At 42.6% G+C, this 21,329-nt stretch overlaps 1 protein-coding gene across 1 annotated transcript in view; it reads left to right on the top strand.

Moving 5' to 3' along the window:
- LOC147021310 (insulin-like growth factor 2 mRNA-binding protein 3) overlaps nucleotides 1–21,329 on the top strand; it is a 42,314-nt gene that overhangs the window by 17,710 nt on the left and 3,275 nt on the right. Inside the window, exons 5-9 of the mRNA XM_085891149.1 lie at nucleotides 1,658–1,792; nucleotides 3,132–3,254; nucleotides 11,275–11,410; nucleotides 12,203–12,318; nucleotides 15,812–16,144. Coding sequence (XP_085747275.1) covers nucleotides 1,658–1,792; nucleotides 3,132–3,254; nucleotides 11,275–11,410; nucleotides 12,203–12,318; nucleotides 15,812–16,144 — 843 coding nt within the window. The remainder of the gene's footprint in view (nucleotides 1–1,657; nucleotides 1,793–3,131; nucleotides 3,255–11,274; nucleotides 11,411–12,202; nucleotides 12,319–15,811; nucleotides 16,145–21,329) is intronic.

The following is a 21,329-nucleotide window of genomic DNA, read 5'->3' as shown; positions in this document are numbered from 1 at the left end:
TTTTAGCTGCTCTTTTAGTGGCACGCTCAAGTTTATAGCTGTCAAACATTTTGCGACAATTTGGTGGTACTTGGCACTATTTCGCCTCAGTGTATCCTCAATACTACCTCCTTCATCCAATCTGGATGGTTCTAACCTGATCGGTAACTGGTGGATTACCTGAAATTGTGGTAGGTTTTTTGCTATCATGGAATAACCATCAGAACTACACTCACAACGGGTTGGGGGAGACTTCAACTCTTCTTTTGTATCAGTCTGACAGAGGCAACACTTCCTCCAGTCAGTTTTAGGAGTACAACTCAACGGATTATTAGTGGACATATTGAACAGGTTAAGGCCGAGGGTTTATCCTTTTACCACCAAACCGTACAAAATACATAAGCACATTGAGATATGGGATACAACAAGGTTCATACATACTAATGCCCTACACCGAGCCCGATCGTTCATCCAGTGCCATTTAAGTCCCGTGCGATCTGTGCACCTTCCGGGTAACTGAAGCCCTATTACCCTTGGCTCAGCTCTCCCGTGCTGGCACATCCTGTCAATTCAGGCGCGGTTATCTAATAGTGTAATACTACAACTAGCTATACTTCGAGCTGAAATATATACAGGGGCTTATTAGATAGCATTTGGGACACTCAAGTATACTACAAACTACAGTTTAGGTTAGTAAACTCCAGCTACACGTAGTACACTATTAGCCGACACTGAACCCCATGTTGAGTCTCACAGCAGTGATGTCACCAGTGTGCCCTGGTTGTGCTTGAACATCACTCTTATTCACATAATGTAATAGAGCTTGACCGCATCACCTCGATACATGATCACAGATGTTGCCCAGCAATATCTGTGATAATTTTCTCAGACAGCTACAAAAGTACTGATTTTAAGTCATGCAATGGCCGCCATCTTGAAAACTGGTAACCATTTTCGAATATTAGTGCCAAAATATATTTCTCCAGTCAAAATACAATCTATTTAACATTTGGATCAATAGCATGTTCCTATTTATAGACTTTTAGCACTGAAAACCCTTTTTCCTATTTTATGAGACAGCCATCTTGAAAAATGGCAGTCATTTTGTTTTTCAACGTGGGTAACGTACTTTTCTGAGAGAATAGGTCCTGGAGCACATGTATACCATATTTGGAGCTTGTACCATCAACTGAAAGATTCTTGTGGGATACTGACTTAATCTACCCCACTATGAGGGGTTACGCCCGCTTTGCAGAGCTATTTTTCCTCCTTTCATCAGAGTGGGGATCCCAAATGCTTTGTCCCAATCCTGTCACATGGTGTCAATTTGGAATTAATTTATGCCTATGAATTTTAAAATCTTTATTTTATTTAAATTGAATTACATCGCCGACTTGAATACTGGAGAATACAAATCGCCTTCTTTGCACTTCGAAAACCCTTTCTTTTACCAGTACTTGGACATGCTTAATGAGGGTGTTGTATCAGACTGCTTCAATAGACCGTACCTTTCGGATTTGTTTTTAACAATCTTTGAAAGCATTATTTTCTATTGATGTATGTAGTTTTACACTGCGTGGGGTAACGTATTCTCTGAGTTGTTTATTGTGCAGGTTACTTGATGTCTGAATTAATCCCATGAAGCAGGTTGTCATTTTTTTTTCCTTTGTGTTGTTAGGATTGACATTGATCGGAATATTTCCGGTATGAAGAATGAGAAGACCATTACTATCCAGGCGACGGTGAAAGATTGCACTGAAGCCTGTCGCCGCATCTTTGAGTTGCTCCGCAAGGAAGCAGACAGGACTGGCTTGTATAACTCGCAACCATTTTATCATGTTTCGTGATGTGAATTTTGTCGCATGCTTTCATTTTGTCACACTGTTCCCTGAAAGGTCCCGTGCTTGTTAACTGAAGAACATTGACTCAGCTTTTCTGGAAGGAAAATTAATTGGAACACCTCAGTAGCCAAAAGGCAACTTGAATCTCACAAGTCCACATTTGGCCATTCTTACATTTTTGCATTTTGTGCTGCCCTTGTTGCAAAAACTTGCAAATCGACATCACACTTTAAATTTTAAACTGTGGTGTCTTATTTTTACCTCCACCACCAAAGGTATGTGGAGGTTATCTTTTCACGCTCGACTGTCTGTTTATTTATTTGTCTGTGAGCAAGATATCTCAAAAAGTTGTGGACATATTAAGACGAAATTTGCTGGGCAAGTTGGGTGTGTGACGAGAACAAATTTCGATTTTGGTGAAGATCCGGATCCAGATACTATAATTTTAGAAATTATCCAGGTGGTTCTCTATCATGATTTATGTTGCCAAAAACGATTTGCAGCACGATGTCTCAAAAAGTTATGGATGAATTATGACAATTTGTGGATGAGTTAGCTAAGTGACGAGAATGAGTTGATTCGTTTTTTTATTAGGCTGAACCTGCATCTGGATCTTGTCAGTGGAATACAAAATGTAAACGATTCAGCCTGGCAGATGTGCGCTTGACTGAGTGCAGTTCCAGTTATTTTTTGTGGTTGTGATTGAGTCACAGTTTTGTTTTTTTAATGGAAGTGCAGTTGGCTTGCAAGTTGATGAAGTGACCATCTCACACTATGTGGATGCATGGTCAGACCAAATCAGAGAGAGGTACCACAACATTGAATTGAATCGCAAATGGGCATTAACTAAGCATGACTTCAAGGAACAGAGTTGTAACACTTCTCTTTCCATCAGTTATTTGTCGTTTGGGAAGTTTTGTTTTAAATTGGTCGTAATCTTTTGAAAACCGGTGCTAAACCCAACCAATGGTATCACCAGTATACGATTAATTTAAAAGGTTTAGCAATAATGAGAACTGGGGATAATAGCAATAATAATGGGAAGTTGCATTTTCATTTGTAATAAGGACAGCATGTTTTGCATTGAAGTATGGGTTGGAGACCACACTGGTGAGAATCTGCTTGAAATGAAATCCTGTAAAGCTGACAATGCATAATTAATTGGGGCTTTTGTACCATGTCATGGCTTTTTATAAGTACTTGGACACTTGAGAGTACCCATATTAATATTTGCACTCATTTGCTTATCCTTGTCCATGACTGGCTGATCTGTACATCCTCTATTTCCTTCCCATGTCTGGAAAAACACAGCAGTGGTGATGTGGAGCTGAAGATGCTTGTCCACACAAGTTTAGTTGGGCACTTGATTGGCAAGGCTGGACGCAACCTCAAAGTGGTGGAGCAAGACTCGAGAGCAAAGGTCTTCATTGCTCGGCAAGTGTCTTTGCAGCTACACATTCGAGCGAGAAGAACAAAAACACTCTTGTCTTGCATTTGAGATGTATGTTAATAATGTTATTGTGTTTGGGATTCAGACCAGGGTTCAAATCCCAATCCTGACTCCCAGTGTTGTGGTGGTCACTAGCTAACTGGTCCAGATTCTCCGAGCCGGAACAAGGGCCTATTTGCACGTATTGTAGCGTCCATGGGCGATCGCGTGATGCACCAGACTTCTCTCCACGCCGATCACTCAAATTGGCAGTGCAAGTACATTATCGCACCCATCGAGAGAGTAATTTCAATGGCACATAACACTCTCAAGTCCAAATTGTCCTCCAAAGAAATATAAAAGCCAACATGGCTATTTTCCTTGTGATCGTGACAGTCCAAATAACCCAAGCAGACACCAAGTAAGCTCAGAGTGGGTATTGAAATGGCAAGGTATGGGACAGGGATGCAATCATTACAATTATGAGGTCCGTCTAAAAAGTAACGGAACTGAGCCTGCTGTGTGCTCCACTTACACAACTTGAATGAACGGGTTGCGTCAGTCTTTCGCAACATTCCAGCAATATATGAGGCGCTGCGAGGAGGAGTGATGTCAGGGACACATCGGCCATTTTGGAGTTAATGCCATATAGCACTATTTTAACCCTTACCCTATCATCATCATATCATTAAAAAAATGTCGCTTACATCACTCCTCCTCGCGGGGCCTCATATATGATTGGTGATGGTTGACTGCGCTCATTGTGTGATTATTTTTTTTACAGGTCGTGCTTAACACATTGTCTAGTCCGAGTCGTCGCGCTATGAGTCGCGAGCAGAGAGTCAATCTGAAGTTTCTTGCCAAGCTTGGCAAAACACCTTCTGAATCCTTCGGAATGCTGCAGCAAGTTTACGGGGAAGAAACGATGTCACGTACACGTGCATTTGAATGGCACAAGAGGTTCAAAGAGGGACAGGAGGAGGTTGAAGACGATCCACGGTCTGGAAGACCTTCAACAAGCAGAACGGCAGACAACATCGAGCATGTGAAGCAGATGGTGTGTGCAGATCATCGACTCACGGTGCGGATGATTGCTGAGGAACTTTCCATCAACAAGGACACTGTCTGGAGCATCATCACTGAAAATCCCAAAATGCGCAAGGTGTGCTCAAAGATGGTCCCCAAGCTGTTGTCCGAGGACCAGAAATGGCAAAGAGTCACTGTCTCTCAAGACATTATCGAGTGCCTCGAGGACTATCCAGACCTGCTCATGAGAGTCATTAATGGCGATAAATTGTGGATATTGGAATATGATCCCGAGACCAAGCGGCAGAATCGTCAGTGGAAAAGTCCGGCATCACCAAGACCAAAGAAAGCAAGGATGTCGAAGTCAAAGGTCAAGGTGATGCTCATCGTGTTTTTTTGACATCAAGAGCATCGTCCACTTCAAGTTTCTACCACAGGGTCAAACAGTGAATCAATACATGTGCAAGGAGATCGTCCGGCACCTCATGAGATCAGTCCAGGACAAGAGGAGGGATCTGTGGGAGAACAACACGTGGGTGCTCCACCATGACAATGCCCCTGCTCACAGTGCCCGGAGCATCCGACAGTTTCTGGCAGAGAGGAGCGTGCCAAATCTGCAGCAACCCCCATATTCGCCAGACTTGGCCCCTTGTGATTTTTTTTCCTATTCCCCAAGCTCAAGGGGGTGATCAAGAGGCCCAATTTCCTGATGTGGCCATCAAAAGGGCCGTGACGACGGAGCTCCGGAGGATCCTAGAAGAAGTCTTCTGAGGGTGCATCAAAGCGTGGAAGAAGAGGATGGAAAAGTGTGTGAGACTGGAGGGAAACTATTTTGAAGGGGACAAGCTGTGATTTCAATATATTTTTTGGAATAAAATTTCTGTGAAGTCAGTCCCATTACGTTTTAGACGGACCTCGTATATTCACAACAAATGGAATGCACATCTTGGGGATTTGTACGGATTTACAGCAGATCATTAAATAGCCTATCAGTTACTTTTGTTACAGAGCATTAAATCAGTCACTGAGAGAGACAGACAGGAATACCCAATTGCGGCCCACACAAACACTGCATGTTCCAGGGAATGGCCACTGAACTGAGGCGACCAGAGGCAGGCAGCGATCTCAAACTGCTGTGCGGCTTGCGGCTGGACGAGGAGCAAATGAGGTTGTGAATATAGTCTCCGGCTCCATGAGAAACACGTGATCTCCCACCGAGCACCTGACCAGACCGACCCACTTCAAATCCGTTCGTGGTTTTATCATGTCTGGCAATGCCCCGCCCCGTGATGTTGCTAAAGCCTGCCTGCTCTGCAGAAGCAGAGCGCCCATTCGTGGTTGAGGCACGACTCAAGCTGATGCATATTCTCGTGCAATTAATTTAAGACACTGTAATGCTAAACATACGCAATGGAAATAATTATTTCTAAGCTCTACATTGTTAACCACTAGAAACCATTTCTGCAGCAATATATAACACTTAACTGTCGGCCCAGTTTCAATGCATTTTGGCAGATCATCAGCACCGGTGTTACAACCACATAGCATCGAATTTGCAAACGACCTACCATGTGCAATGTCAGAAGCAAGAGAGCCTCCAGCATAAAAATTATGAATGGCCAATTATGTCTCTCAGGTCAGGTATGGAAGCATGTGCCAGAGCAGCAAGTCACTGCATCCACTAAATCCACTCCAGGGGCCTCCATCTGGCCATCCTCCAGGCAGATGCCTAGCCCATCCATGTCTCCTTGAGATGCCAATCAACCTGCTGCAACCATGAGATTCCCTTGCTGAGAGAATCTGGTGAGCAGGATCAGCGTCAGGAAAACGAGCCACATGTCCAAACAGCCGCAGCTGACGCTCACGGACTATGCAGGTAACAAATCTCATTTGAATCTCTCTCAGCAGCTGCTGGTTAGACAAAAAGTCTGACCAGTGATGTCCAAGAATTCTCCAAATAGCCCTTGCACCAAAGGAATTGAGTCTCCAACTCAGATCCCTGGTCAGTGTCCAAGTCTCACATCCGTAGAACAAGGTTGGAAGCACCAAGGACGTGAAGACTCCGACTGTCGTCTTCCCGCACAGGTACTGGCAGTGCCACACCCCATGATCCAGTGAATCCTTGACTCCCCAGGCCCGATCCAGACATATGTTGACCGATGGCTCACAGCCAGCAGACACATGAATAGCACTGCCAAGGAAAGTGAATCTCTCCATAACCTCAACATCCTTGCCCCAAAGAGGTACAGACAGGACAGCAGCATCCAATATGCCATGGAAAGACTAGATCTTAGTTTTGACCCAGGAAACCCGTAATCCCAGTGGTGGTGAACCCTGTCAAGAATTATCTGAGCAAAGACCTTACCCGACACTGAGAGAAGCCTCACCTCTCGGTTGTTGCAGTCCTGACGATCACCCTTCTTTTTCCAGAGAGGGACAACAGGGTCTCTTTCAGTCATTTGGGATGATGCCTGTGCTCCAAGCAGAGCACAGAACTGCATGCAATGACACGAGTACAGAATTTCCACTAGCCTTGAGAAGTTCAGCATGGATGTTTCAAATCCCAGGAGCTTTATGCCCATGTCATTCGGAGCCTGTTAGCACAAACGAAGATGGATCACAGTTGATTGGAGGGTCAGCAATTGGGATAGTGGCACACCTGACATCCAACTCAACAGCTGGTGGATCAGCCTGGTTCAGCTGCTCAGTCACCGGCCCAGTGGGCCTTCACTTCAGACTCCTCAGTCAAGAGCCCACCACCCTCCACTCTAACTGCAGTATACCGAGGGCCGGGCTTGGAGGAACACAATGCGTGAATTCCCCTGAAAGCAGGATTATACCTCACCTCTCATTTTGTCGAAGCAACATATTATCTTGCCGAATCAGTTGCCCCTGGATGCAACTTTGATCATATCATGAGAAAGAGACTTGTCCATTTGGTCAAAAAGGGCTGTATACTGGCAAGTTCATCGTCGTTTCCCACCCATCTCGAGTGGTTCCATTACAAAACCAAACAACAAAAAAATTGACATTTGGCACAAATGAAAGCAACTCAAAGGCTGTGCAAGCACGAGACCACCGGACTTTTCACTGTGAGTTGGTGGATTATTGAATGAGTCGTGGCCAAAAATATTGGTGCCCTTTCATTTTTTTTGAAATAACTCAATTTTCTCTCAAAATAAGTTGAAATTGACAAGTGTTTGGTTTCCACAATTCTTTATTTCACTGTTAATATAACAGAACCTTTGTTTTTGATTTAGCACTTCATATATCATTATAAAAATCAGAACATAAAAAGAAATGGCATTGACAAAATTATTCACACCTTCGACTTATTATTTGGTAGCAGAGCCTTTGGACAAAATAACCACAGTCAAGCACTTCCTATAGCCATGAATGGGATTCCTACGCCTCTCTACTGGCAGTTTGTCCCACTCTTCTTGTGCAAACTGCTCCAATTCTTCCAGATTTGAACGGTGCCTTATCCCAACTGCCATTTTCAGATCTCCCCACAGGTGTTCAATGGGATTTAGATCTGGATTCATTGCTGGCCACTTCAGAACAGTCCAACGTTTTGTCTTGAACCGTTCCTGGGTGCTATTTGAAGTGTGTGTGGGGTCATTGTCCTGCTGCAAGACCCATGACCTTCGACGGAGACCCAGTTTTCTGACACTGGGCTGAACATTGCGCTCCAAAATGCCTTCTGCCTTGGTAATCCTTGGTAAAATGCCTTGGAAATCTCCTGATTTCATGATGCCGTGCACACGTTCAAAGCACTCAGTGCCAGAGGCAGCACAGCACCCCCAAAACATCACTAAACCTCCTCCATCTTTGACTGAAGGGAAGGTGTTCTTTTCTTTGAATAGAAGGCTTCGTTTTGTTTTCTGTAAACAGAGATGATGTGCTTCACCAAAAATCTCTAATTTGGTCTCATCTGTCCACAGGACATTGGCAAACTCCAGTCAGGCTTTCTTGTGTCTTTCAGCAGGAGGTTTCTCCTGGGTCTTCTACCCTACAACAGACCCCCTTTCATTGAGTTGGCTATGGATAGTGTGAGTTGAAACTGTTGTACCTTGTGTCTGAAGGTCAGCTTGAATCTGTTTGGCAGTTGATGAAGGTGCTTTCTCCACCATTTGAACAATCCTTCGCTGCAATCTTCAATCAAGTTTTCTCTTGCGGCCACTTCCAGGGAGGTTGGCTACAGTGCCATGGGCCTTAAACTTCCTGATAACATTGTATTGTGCACGATAAACACAGGAACATCAAGGTCTCTGGAGATGGATTTGTAGTCTTGAGATTGTCCAAGCTTAGCTACAATCTTGTGTCTGACCTACAATTCTCTCTCTCTCTCTCTTTTTCTTTTCTCCACGCTCATTGCGTTACACACAGTGACACAAAAGAGCAGAATGACTCCTTTTCTCTATTCAAACTGGTTGAATGAGTGATTAGGTCAGCTCGCTGACCTAATAAAACCGTTTGATGTCCTCAGATCCGTCTGTCTGTCTGCCTGTCAACAATTTTTATTTTTCTATCTCCTCCGAGACGTCTCGGCCGATTGAGTTCTAACTTGCACGATGATAAATACTAGTTGCTTTCCATAGATCGTCTGAGCCCTTTTTCGCATTTTTGCCTCGGGGTCAAGGTTACAGGGTCATCAAGTGCAAAATGACTGATTAGTCGAATGGCCTATAAGGAAGCATCAGACGGCAATAATTGGTTTCATATGGATTATTAAGAAGATTTAATTTGACCGACAAGTTTCTCGTTACCTCTGTCGTCTGGCCCTGTTTATAATCAACAGTTTCCATTTTAGATAGTACCGAGCTGACCGTCAAACCCACTTGGGTGTATTATTTTTATATTGCAGGCACCTGCAACTCACCATAGGTGAGTTCAATTCCAAAGTAAAGGAGAATCACCTGCTTGAAATTATTTCAAACAACTTCAAAAAGGTGCCAATAATATTGTCTGGTCCATATGTGGCCCAAACCAAAGAAATACATACGTGGATACCAAAATATATATTTTTTATTTCAACAATTTTCTGGAAGAAATGGTGCATTATTTGAAAAAAGTGCAAGGGTGTCAATATATTTGGCCATGACTGTGTGTAGAATAACTGTATGAGTTGGAGTATCATTGCAAAAGTCAACATTGCAACCACCATCGTACATGTAATACCAAAAGCAAGACGGTCTCCCAAATGATAGATCTCAAAGACCTAATTACACTTCTCACCTGCAATTGACTTGTTTGTCAATTCACAATTGTACGAGCAAGCCTGTGGGCCCCGAGGCCTCCCAATTTTTGGGGAATTACTTGTCGCTCTAATTTTCTTTATTTTGTTATTCCAAGAACAGTGAAATAGGTGCAGTCATGATTTATTGACCTCATTTGCCAGGAGCCAATCACAGTTCACTTAACCTTGCACAGCCAATCAACAGCGTCTCGTGACTCCGTCGCCAAGTCGAGCGACGTTCATGCTTGCTCTGTCCGGCCATTTATCGATGTGAATAAAGAAAAAAAAGAATTTCCCCAAACCAAAATTTTCTTGACCCTGCACTGCTTGGATCCTTGGTGGTTGATATGCTACCATTTTCAGCTTGCATATTACCTCAGTATTCTGTACATGCCATCTTGTGATACCCGTAGCGTTGTATTCAGTACTTTGCAAAGCATGTGTGGACTGGTTATTATTCCATTGCTGGCATTGCATTCTTTGTGTTCTTTGCCATCATGGTTTCCATTTATAAGGCCTGCATTTAACGATTACGATTATTTGTCGGATAATTTCACATTGGCACACTGGTAATTCCTTTAAAGGACACCATGTGCATGCTTCCTTTGGTAAATGCGAGCAGTCATCCTCACTCCTCTGCTCCTTGACAGTAATCAGGGAAGAAGAATAAGTAGGACCACCAGATGTGTTGCTTATCTGGGCTCCGGCCTAATGTTGTAACCCAAATTTGGTTGCGTTCTGACTGGTGGATCAGGAGAAGAAGATTTTAGAGGGAACTTATGTGACCACCATTTTGACACACTTCCGGTCATGTGGTTGGCATGGCCTCCGATTTAACATCAGGACTCTTTCCTCATGTTGCAACCCAAATCTGGTAACGTTCTGACTGGTGGGTCTGGAGAAGAAGATTTTTGACCTATTTAAAGTCATGTGACTGGAACAAATTTTGCAATTCCTGTTACCAGTCAGGAGAGGAACGTTGCTGCCAAATTTCAGCCAGTACAGATCGGCCTTGCGGTTTGGCTGGAGAAGTTGAAAAAGGAGGCGAACGGACAGATGGATGATGCACAATGACTATACCCTATCTGGAATATTCCAGATACGCTTAAAAAAAGGCTTTTCATTGGAATCGTGCCAATTATATTTATTCATGACAGGGATGATTGTGTGCAACTAGCAGGGTCTATAACACGATATCTCAAATAGCTGGATGAGTTGGTTCAGTGACACTGCCTGGTGACCTGGTGCTGCTCAGCTGGGTGAGCTTTTCCCGGCGGTGGCTTCGGGATGTGTTGGACATTGAAAAGCTTTGGAGTTATTGGCCTCATGGTGGTTACCTTTTTCCTATGGGCAGGCAGCAGCGCGGTTTGATCGTTGCATCCCATGTACATTTTATAGCATCCTTTGGTGGCCTCAAAATGGACTTTAAGGCCATCGTGCGTGGTCACTTAAAAACCTTGCCCAGATGCTGAAGTACCGCCACCAAAAGTTTGGGGCGTTTTGGTGTTACGGTTCGGCCATGAAAGAATAATGTACAAACTCACAAACACTTGACAATATTTATCACATAAAATTGCTTCTGCCGTTTAAATTTTTAATTCAGTTTCGTTTTGGAAAGTAAAATGCATGTTGAGTGGTTTAGCATGTGGTGTTCGGTACTTGTTTGAAGTGGAATGGGGAGGTTGTAGCTCTGGTTGTCTCATTCATTGCCTTTATCTCGCAGGTCTAATGTGCCAATTATTCCACTGTATTGTTCTCAGATTGGAAGAGATTGATGACTATTCACCAGAACAGTTGGTGACCCTGAAAGGTAGTGTGGAGGAGACTTGCAACGCCTTAGGTTCACTGTATGGACTGATTAGTGAGCTGTCTCTGCAGGACATTGGTGCCGCCATTGTGAGTACATCGAACCGTCCAAATCGTTCCATGATGTTCTCAAAGTTTTCATTAGATTGATTTAACAGGATTAACTTGTAAGAACTTTCTTTTATTTTTATTGTTGTAATTATATTATATATTTTGGAAATTGAATGATAAATTTCGGAGAATGTTCCTTCAGGTTTTTTTATTTTTTAAATTTTATTATTATTATTTTATTTTTTTCTACTTCCAGTCTTTTGAATCGGATATTCAATATCCATGTTTTTTTCAATTGCAAATGCTATGAACATTATCTTCTTAGGGTGCATTTTTTGTGTACAGACCATCTGCACTTTTGTGGTTTCAAAGCCAAATAGCTATAGCTAGGCTTTCTGTCGGCACGAAATAAAAAGGAAAAATGTAGAAGATGCATCAATGTGGAACCTTCATATCTGAAAGCAGACATTCAGCTTGATTAGTACTTGTTTACAGGTATCAGCTTGTGGTCCAATTGAACAATTGCATTTGTTGTGGTTTTGCTAATCACAGATTGGTAAAACTTGCAGAGAATAGTAGACTGACAGTGTTGGCATATCTGATTTCGCTATGAAGAAAAGGTCACAATTATGCAGTGCATGATTCATGAGGTGGTTGTCCACTTTTGAAGACTTGAAAGGAAGAACTGTATTGAACCATGAGAAAGATTCAACGAGTGAGAGAACAGTAGGACGATTGAGAAAAGGTGAGCTGACAGGCTGACTTGGTAATCCAGCTCGTGCTTTTTCATGCAGAATTTGACAGCGTGGTATGTGTACCATCTGCTTGCAGGCCAAGGAGCGGGCTAATGGCACGGAGTTAGATGGCAGAAACATGCGTGTGGATTTCTCCAACAGCAGACGTTCCCGCACACCCTCGCCTGGCATGTACATGGACCGTGATCTATAGTACGTACCTCCCAGTTTCGTGGGTCCTCGTACAACCGCAAAGTTTGATTGAGCTGTAAATGAGTTTACTGCAGTGATGTCGAGCTCGAGTGCAGCACTCAGACTCAGGCTTGAGCCACTGTTTTTCTGGAACCAGACTCTTAACATGAGAAACTCAGACTTTAATGTGACACCCAGGTTCTTGAGATTCCGGCAACGAACTCGGTCTGTACCAAGCACCATGACTACCAAAGTCTTCATGATTACTTGATTGATTGATAACAAATTGATGGCTTATCTTTTGCAAAGAATATGTGTTAATGCAAAACATTTTGCATTTTGATATACCTGTTCTGCACCACTGCTCTTTTAGAAGTGTGCTGATGGACCAGGAAAACAGTCACAGCACACCGCTTGCAGCTCGTCAGACAAACGAGAACGAACAGAGGGCACAGAATATTCTGAAGTGCAGGAGAGAGCCAGCCAAAACTGACAAACAAAACCGGAGAAAGATTTGTTTCAAGATCAATTCGAGTTCGACAGTTTTTGATGTAGCAATGTGGGGCAGTGTGGTGGTGTGTGACTGTCGACGTGAAATGAAGCAGCGAGAGAATGTTTTTATACTAAGCATCTGAGAATATGATTTTAAAAGCATTACTCGAATGATGATTTAATCTTTAATCTGTCATTAAATTATGCGGAAATATATTTTGGACTCTTCACTCGGAATCCAACCTTACTCGGACAAATTCCAACGATGAACTCGAAGGTTCTTGCTTCATTACATTACTTAACGTTGGAATGCAATGAGGTGAGATCCATGTACATTGCTCGACATGATACAACTCCCACCCATGTTTTCAACAATCTTTATTTGCAATTGATTATTATCCCCACGCTTTTTGAAAAGGAAAAAAACAAGCAGGGTAATGTTGTAATTTGCTCTGTCTGTCTTGTCTTGTCTTGTTTTGTCCGTCTGTCACGCTACATCCTCCCAAACGAATGGGCAGAAATTCACCAAACTTGGTAGTTATGATCACCACATGGCAATAAGGTGCAAGAACAGTATCATTTTGACCCCATCCCCTGCGGTAGGGTCAAAAGCTCAAACATTGAAATGTGCAATTGAAATTGAAACAGACACATTTTTAAACATTTTAACAATGAAACTTTGTACATGCAATCAACATTGAGGATTGTACATGCAATCAACATTGAGGCATGAATATGTCAGGATTTTTTGGGGAGTTGACCCCATGTTCATGCCCTGGGATAGGGACTTAAGTAAGAGTCACGGGTCAAGATGGGGGGGGGATTTTTTTAAACTTACAATTGGATGTTGGGTTAATCCCGGTAGAACTTTTTCCCATCTTTTAACTTTGCTTTCAGTGGGACATGGGGAGAATTGTGACGGCGCAACGTCAACTTCGCTCTCGTATTTATTGCATTTGCCAACAGACCTTTACTCTGTACGAAGCACTTCAACATTGTTTTTCAAAAACAGTAAATTTGTAGTGACCAATATGTGTATGTGGTGACTTCACAAGCCCAAGCAATTGCAGCTGTGAACGTCGTGAGAAGGAAGCACCAAAGTGAAGAACGAAAGGTCTTATTCACAACTGGTTTTTCGTGATGCTTTAAGAATATTGTAAGAAAAATTCCCTGTCGTGTCCATCTTGTATTCCCCGTGATCCTCGCCCAATCCCTCTCCCTTCCACAGATCTCCTCATGTCTCTGTTCCCCACTGTTTTGTCCTTCCCTCTCCCACCCCTCTTGTCACCTGCCCCCCTTGCTGTGCGTTGTGTGTTCGCTCTCATACGAGCCTCAACAATATACCAACCAGAGAGTTGGTGTCAAAGCCACCCAATGCTCGCCTGTTTATACATTTATCGTTTTAAAAAGACTCGTCTAATAATATTTTTTTTATAAAGCATTGCAGTGAAGTCTGATCCAAATAATTTTAAAGCAATATATGTATTTGTATATTGTAATCAGTAAACTAGTACACATATTAAATGAATGGCAAGCGTCTCGTATAAACAGACGAGCATTGGGTGGCTTTGACACCATCTTAGGTTGAAATTTTATAAATTTTTAAAATCATTTGTTAATTTCAACTTCACTACACCAATAGTATACCCCAAAGGAACGTCCATGCCAAATATCAGCATCCTAGTCCACATATTAAATGAATCGCAAGCTTCTAAATTACTTGCACCAAAAACTTTAACGTTTTTGTGCTACAAAAAAAGTTAAGTTCAAAACAGGTCAAAAATTTCAAACATTTGAAATTATTTTTTTATTTCAACTTCACTACATCAATATTCTTCTTCTTCTTCTTCTTCTTCTCCTCCTCCTCCTCCTCCGCCTCCTCCTCCTCCTCCCCCTCCTCCTCCTTCTCCTTCTCCTTCTCCTTTTTTTTCTCCTCCTCCTTTTTCTCCTTTTTTTTCTCCTCCTCCTCCTCCTCCTCCTTCTTCTCCTTCTTCTCCTCCTCCTTCTTCTCCTTCTTCTCCTCCTCCTTCTTCTCCTTCTTCTCCTCCTCCTCCTCCTCCTTCTTCTCCTCCTCCTCCTTCTTCTCCTCCTCCTCCTTCTTCTTCTCCTCCTTCTTCTTCTCCTCCTTCTTCTTCTCCTCCTCCTCCTCCTCCTCCTCCTCCTCCTCCTCCTCCTCCTCCTCCTCTTCCTTCTCCTCCTCCTCCCGTTAGGGGTCACCACAGCGGATCATCCGTATGATCCGCATAGTATAGTGATTTGGCACATGTTTTACGCCGGATGCCCTTCCTGACGCAACCCTGGTCGCCTCTTACGACAGGGATATGGTACACCTATTTTAACCGGGGTATACACCGGCCCAGTATACTGGTACTCATTTCGCCGACCTCGGAAGGATGCCAGGCTGAGTCAACCCCCTGGTGCATTAATTCAGTGGCCCAACGGGGCTTGAACTCAGGACCTTTTGGATCCCAAGCCACTGCCCGAACCACTGCGCCAACACCAGGCTTCACTACATCAATAATATACCCCAAATATACCTCCATGCCAAATATCAGCATCCTAGTACACATATTAAATGAATGGCAAGCTTCTAAATAACTTGCACCAAAAACTTTAACATTTTCACGCTCACGCCGGGGGTATCGCTATAGCTCTCTGTTCTTCGATCAGGCGAGCTAAAAAAAATTGTGGCAGTTATTTTTTTGCTGTCTGTGGTAACATTGAACCTGATTGGACATTTGTTGCAATATTGCACAGCTACACCCTATTTGGTCGTGGAGAGGGGAGCAGCAGTAACGGACTATAACAACAGTGATGCTTATCTTGAGCAATATATCAAAGAAATCACTTGCACGGATCATTAGTTTTTATGACGAGTTCTTGATGTGAATAAAAACTCAAAATGGTTGTGGAAATGTTCAATGGTGGGGCCGATTGGTGATTTCGGATAACCTTTGCTTATATTTTGGACTTTCGGCAGATAAACATGTTTCATGTGATGTTTCTCTCTTCCTGATTGCAGCATGGGACGATACCGTGATCATTACCCTGAGTCCAACTTCGACCGTGGTTATGACAGGGGATTTGACCGTGGTGACGACAGAAGGAATGACCGTGGCCCCTACAAGGGATTTGACCGTGGCCCCTACAAGGGATTTGACCGTGGCCCCTACAAGGGATTTGACCGTGGCCCCTACAAGGGATTTGACCGTGGCCCCGACAGGGGATTTGACCGTGGCTCTGACAGGAGGAACGACCCAGAGTACAACAGAGGCTATGACCGGGGATTTGACAGGGAGTTTGAGAGAGGTCCAAGCCGCTACGATGACTACAATTACCGTATGGACAGTTACAGGTGATTCAATTATTTTCTGTCAAATTTCCTTCTTTTTTTTTTCTTGTGAAAAAAAAAAAGCACTTATTTTTTATTTATTTCTTTTAACTTTGCTTCTTTTCCAACTTTGAAATGGTTAAAATGACCATTGTAAATCACCTTTATGGAAGCGGCGACCATTGATGGGCATTTTCCATTGGGTAAAACATCTGATGAATGTTACGTGGACAAAGTTTAGCCTTGGTTGCTTAGATTTTGAAGTTCAGATCTTTCATTCAGCAACTGACACGTGCTGAGTGTGGCATCAATATCTCAACTTGATATACCCGGCCCAGTTTGGCGAATCAAAAGTCGTTCCTAATTCCGACACCATACCCCAGTGCAACACTGATGTTGACTCCTTGTGCATATCTAGCGGGTGCAAGAGCAGGCAAACAGTCAGACAGCAGTACTTCATATAATTATTTCGTGAAATAGTATTTGGTGTTGAGGTTAAATCGTTTCTCTCAAACCTGTCTCCATCCTCCAAATCCTGGTGGCATCTGGTTAAGTCTGTTTCTGATGTATGTTGCCCCTCTATCCCCTCCTTTGCCTCAAATGGCTACACAGCCGACACTCCATATAAAACGTCTGGTGCCTCAACTCTGTTTGCTTCTAAATCTTGTGTCCCAAACCCATCGCATTCTGTCCCCACTAGGGTAGCGTTTCTCAACATTTTTACCCTTGTGGAACCCTTGAAATAGTTTTCATGTCTCAAGGAACCCCTGCATAAAAATTATTATATTCCATTATTAATATGTAGCTCCTTTATATTTTTATCGTAGTTCACGTGGTAAATATAATATATATTTTTTCAGATACCTGGTTTAAGGAAAAAATGACCCCCTTTTTGTCAAATTTATTGGCAATGAGACAGACCACGTCATCATTGGTGACGTCATCACGTACAGGCCGTGTGCCGTGTTCAATGACGAGTCGTTATTCCGGGCGTCTTCCGTGCTTTGTGGTTGTTATGGTTGTTATAATATAACATTCCCTATGGTTGTTATAATTGCAAATAATATAAGAGGTTGAAGCCTCTATTATAATAACCAAGGAGTTTCCAACAATATGCCGTACGTGTATTGTAAAATTACAAATATTAAATCAAACAAAAACTACTCAAAAATACATTAGCCTATCTGTTATTGTTTATCGCGGAACCCCTAGCGACCTCTTGCGGAACCCTAGGGTTCTGCGCAACCCCGGTTGAGAAACACTGCACAAGGGTGTACCACTTTTGCAAAAGTAGTTGCTGGAATGAAGCACTATGTGCCTATCGATTCCACTAGTGAAGTTAGGTGATCGACCAAAGTTTGAAAATTTTCCCGCCTTTTTTTGACCGTGGGCTGCCATTTTGAAATTTCAGGAAAAATCCATATTTTTGGAAATAATATTGTTTTTGAATATTTAAAAAAATGTATTTCTCTGTGTTTAGATGGCCGAATGCACTTCAGTAGGCACCATCATGACAGTAAGTACCCGTAAATATTGTTCGCAAACTTGTCCCGACATTTTGAGAAGGGGTTGCCATTTTGGAAATTCAGTGAAAATTGTATATTTTGTGTATATCTAATGAATTTTCAAGTTTATTCAAGTTCAAGTTTATGCGTTTATTCAAGTTTACTCGCCAACTTCAAGTTTATGCGCCCTGGCACTGACCACCACGCCAGGTGGATGGCGAAAGCCATCTATTTTAGAGATGACCTAATAAAGCCGGACCAAATGTCCGTACGTCCGTCAACAATTTTTCTTTCCAATCTTGATGAAACTTAGTATGTGGGTAGAGGTCGATGAGTGTTGCACAACGATATAACTTTTGTCCGGGTTCAAGATCAGGGACGAGGTCACGTAAGTTATAAAAATCGACATTTTCAAAACCTATCAAGTCTGCCATTCTACAAGATATTCGGCAACTGTTTATTGATTATGATAGTAAAAAATATTATCTTGTATCTAACCGGACAGATTTTTTGAATTTCCTTCCCGTTTGATCGTCACGTGATCTGGAAGATGGCCAAAAACGCCGATGCGATTCGCAAAGAAGGAAGGAAGGAAGGAGAAGTGAAATATAAATATAAAACACATTTTTAGCCTTTTATATTTGTACATTTTCCGCCGAAGGTGCAACAGTTTCAAAAGCCGAAATGTAAACGTCGGCATTTATTTTCAAAATATAATTTCGTGCGCGCGCGCCAAAATGACGAGTCATCTTAAACCAAACTGCGTAGTAGAACTGCGCAGTAGTCCGGTCATGGCGTCTGAGCAGTGGCCAGCGTGGTTCAGATTGACTGTGGTTTCTGGGGCGAAGGTGATTGTTAAGAAGTATGTCGGCGGTATAAATTCGAGTGACTGTATTGGTGATTTAATCACGCAACATCTTGACAACGAATATTCTGGCCGAACGATTGCATCAATTCAGTGCATCAGCATGGATGATTCGCAGGCTCCTCTCGATCGTGCCGAAATATAACATAATCACCGACGGACATAGGGCTGCAGGCTGTGGAGCGAGGCCACGGATCCCGGATGAGGGGATAAGTGATAAATTATGCAACATGCTTCGGGCTTTCTGATTAATATATCAATGAGTACATTCCATAATTAATGAATTAATAATTAATGAATCTGGCATACAAAATGTTTTTTCATACCTAACATGTTACTTTGTGCAGTGTCACGAAACTTCTGTGGAATTAATAATTAATGAATTTGCGAGCTCTAACGATTTTTCAAACCTCAATATCTCTATAAATACTTGACCAATTTCCATTCTGAAAGTTGCATTATAATCGGTGAAGAATAATCTACAGGATTATCATAATCTCCGAGAGCTAAGCCTATTTTTCGTTTTTTTTCTACAACCGGAAGTGAAATGTTCCCAGAGAGTGGACGGACCGGAAAACCACGTATTGCACTTACTGGTGATTCTGATGTGTTTAATCCGGGTACTAAATGAACAATACATATTTATTAATTATGTCATTTGTAGTATTATCCTCGTGTATCTCTGTGAACTATTTCAATCTAAACGGTTAGTTTGGACTGTTTCGCGGTTACCTGAACTGAACATTGAGAACTTGTGGTATTATAGAGATGACCGTCACCCCCACACGGGGGTAATTTTTTCAAATTAGCTTTGCTCCAAGACCAGTTCAAGATATCGGATGTTCAACAAGTGTATTTAAACAGAGTGGCCAAGTTCGTAGGTCTGTTCTATGCTAAAGCATTCCTGCAGAGTCCACTTAGCATATCTGCGGCACAACATGATCTGAAGTTCATGGCTGACATGTTCCTGGACAAACATTACGACAGTGGTGTCGCAGATGCTTGTATCTTGTCGTGCAATCACCATACTTGGTACTTAACACCTCAGTTAGTTGTGTTGTCCCGAGCTGATCATGGTGTCCTGAACACAGAGAGAGTTGATGGGACAAGTGTTATTTGATACAGAACGGCCTGAGAAGTTCGACTCTGGCAAGCCACAACTTCCCCACGCGGAATTGAATTCAACTGATGATATGCCAACGCTAAGGTCTTTCATTAGCCAAGAATCCTGGCTGATGTTTGACCTCCTCGGAATAGACGATGATCAGGAGTGGCTGCAGACACCTGTGGCTATGTGGGACAAGTTCGCTAGCTTCAGGAAATTTTGCGAAAGTGCTAATTCTTTGCGTGTCGTAAATGATTAAGCTAGTTTCTGACTTTCTTCATATGTGCAATGATGAGAAACAACGTCAAGCATTGCTACAATGCGTGGAAGAGCACAGGAAGCTTTACCCAGACTATACAAAACAAACGCTATGTTCTCTATAAGATATCTGTGTGGTTGCTTGTTTGCTAGATTGTTATGTTGTCATATATGAAAACCATGTCGCTTAAAACATATTTGGTTTTTCTCATAATTAATTGATCATGCTCTCATTTGTCATTAATAATGTCTTTATGAAAATGCTACGACTGATATTCTGTAAATGCCAAACAATGTGCCTTGCAATAATTGTCAAAATATGGGATTTTCAGTGAAATTCCAAAATGGCAACCTCTTCTCAAAATGTTTGGACAAGTTTGTGAATAATATTTACGGGTACTTACTATCATAATGGTGTCTACTGAAGTGCATTCGGCCATCTAAACACAGAGAAATATATTTTTTTTCAAAATTATTTCCAAAAATATGGCTTTTTCCTGAAATTTCAAAATGGCAGCCCGCGGTCAAAAAAGGTGGGAAAATTTTCAAACTTTGGTCGATCACCCAACTTCACTAGTGGAATCGATAGGCACATAGTGCTTCATTCCAGCAACTACTTTTGCAAAAGTGGTACACCCTGGTACCTTACCCAATCACACCCAGCCAGCTGTTCCTGGACTTTGTGTCCTTTTCTCCAAACAAGGTGGAGAGCTTGCTGTCAAACCTCAACTTTGATTCTGCAACCGGTCCAGACGGCATCAGCCCACGTGTCCTAAAAACCTGCTCTGCTGCTCTTGTCACCCTCTCTGTTCTATTCATCCTCTCATTTGCTCAAGGTCATCTGCCATCTGCTTGGAAATCAGCAAAAATTACCACCCTGCGTAAAAAGGTGCAAAAACAGATCCCTGCAACTACAGACCAATCAGCCTTCTGCCAATCATCAGCAAGGTAATGGAATCCATCATCGCTTCAGACATTAAATCCTTCCTCTTCTCCAATGGCTTGATTTCCGATCATCAATTTGGATTCAGACCAGGTCACTCTACCCTGGATATGCTGCTTCTGCTTTCCCAACAATGGATGGAGGCCCTCATTGCCAGACATGAGATCCAAGCCATCTCCCCAGACATATCACAAGCTTTCGATACTGTCTGACATCCTGCACTGCTCACCAAATTCTCCTCTTATGGTATCCAAGGCAATCTCCACTCATGGCTCATGGACTTCCTCACCTGTCACAGTCATCACGTGGCTTTTAATGTAATTGTCTCATCTCCTCTTCCTGTCCAGGCTTGAGTTCCTCAAGGCAGTGTTCTGGGCCCTGTTCTTTTTCTGGTTTTCATTAATGATCTCTCTGACTGGAAAATCCCCTTGATCTCTTTGCTGATGACTCCACCCTCTGCCGTACCATCTCTCATCCCTCAGATCGGCAGGCAGCAGCCTTTTCACTCTCTGCAGACCTCCAACACTCTAAAA

The sequence above is a fragment of the Eptatretus burgeri genome, chromosome 8, assembly GCF_056783735.1.
Source record: "Eptatretus burgeri isolate ZD-2024b chromosome 8, Ebu_testis_v1, whole genome shotgun sequence".
In the NCBI taxonomy this organism is placed as follows: Eukaryota; Metazoa; Chordata; class Myxini; order Myxiniformes; family Myxinidae; genus Eptatretus; species Eptatretus burgeri.
The sequence above is the reverse complement of the archived record's forward strand: the minus strand, read 5'-3'. Positions and strand labels throughout refer to the sequence as shown.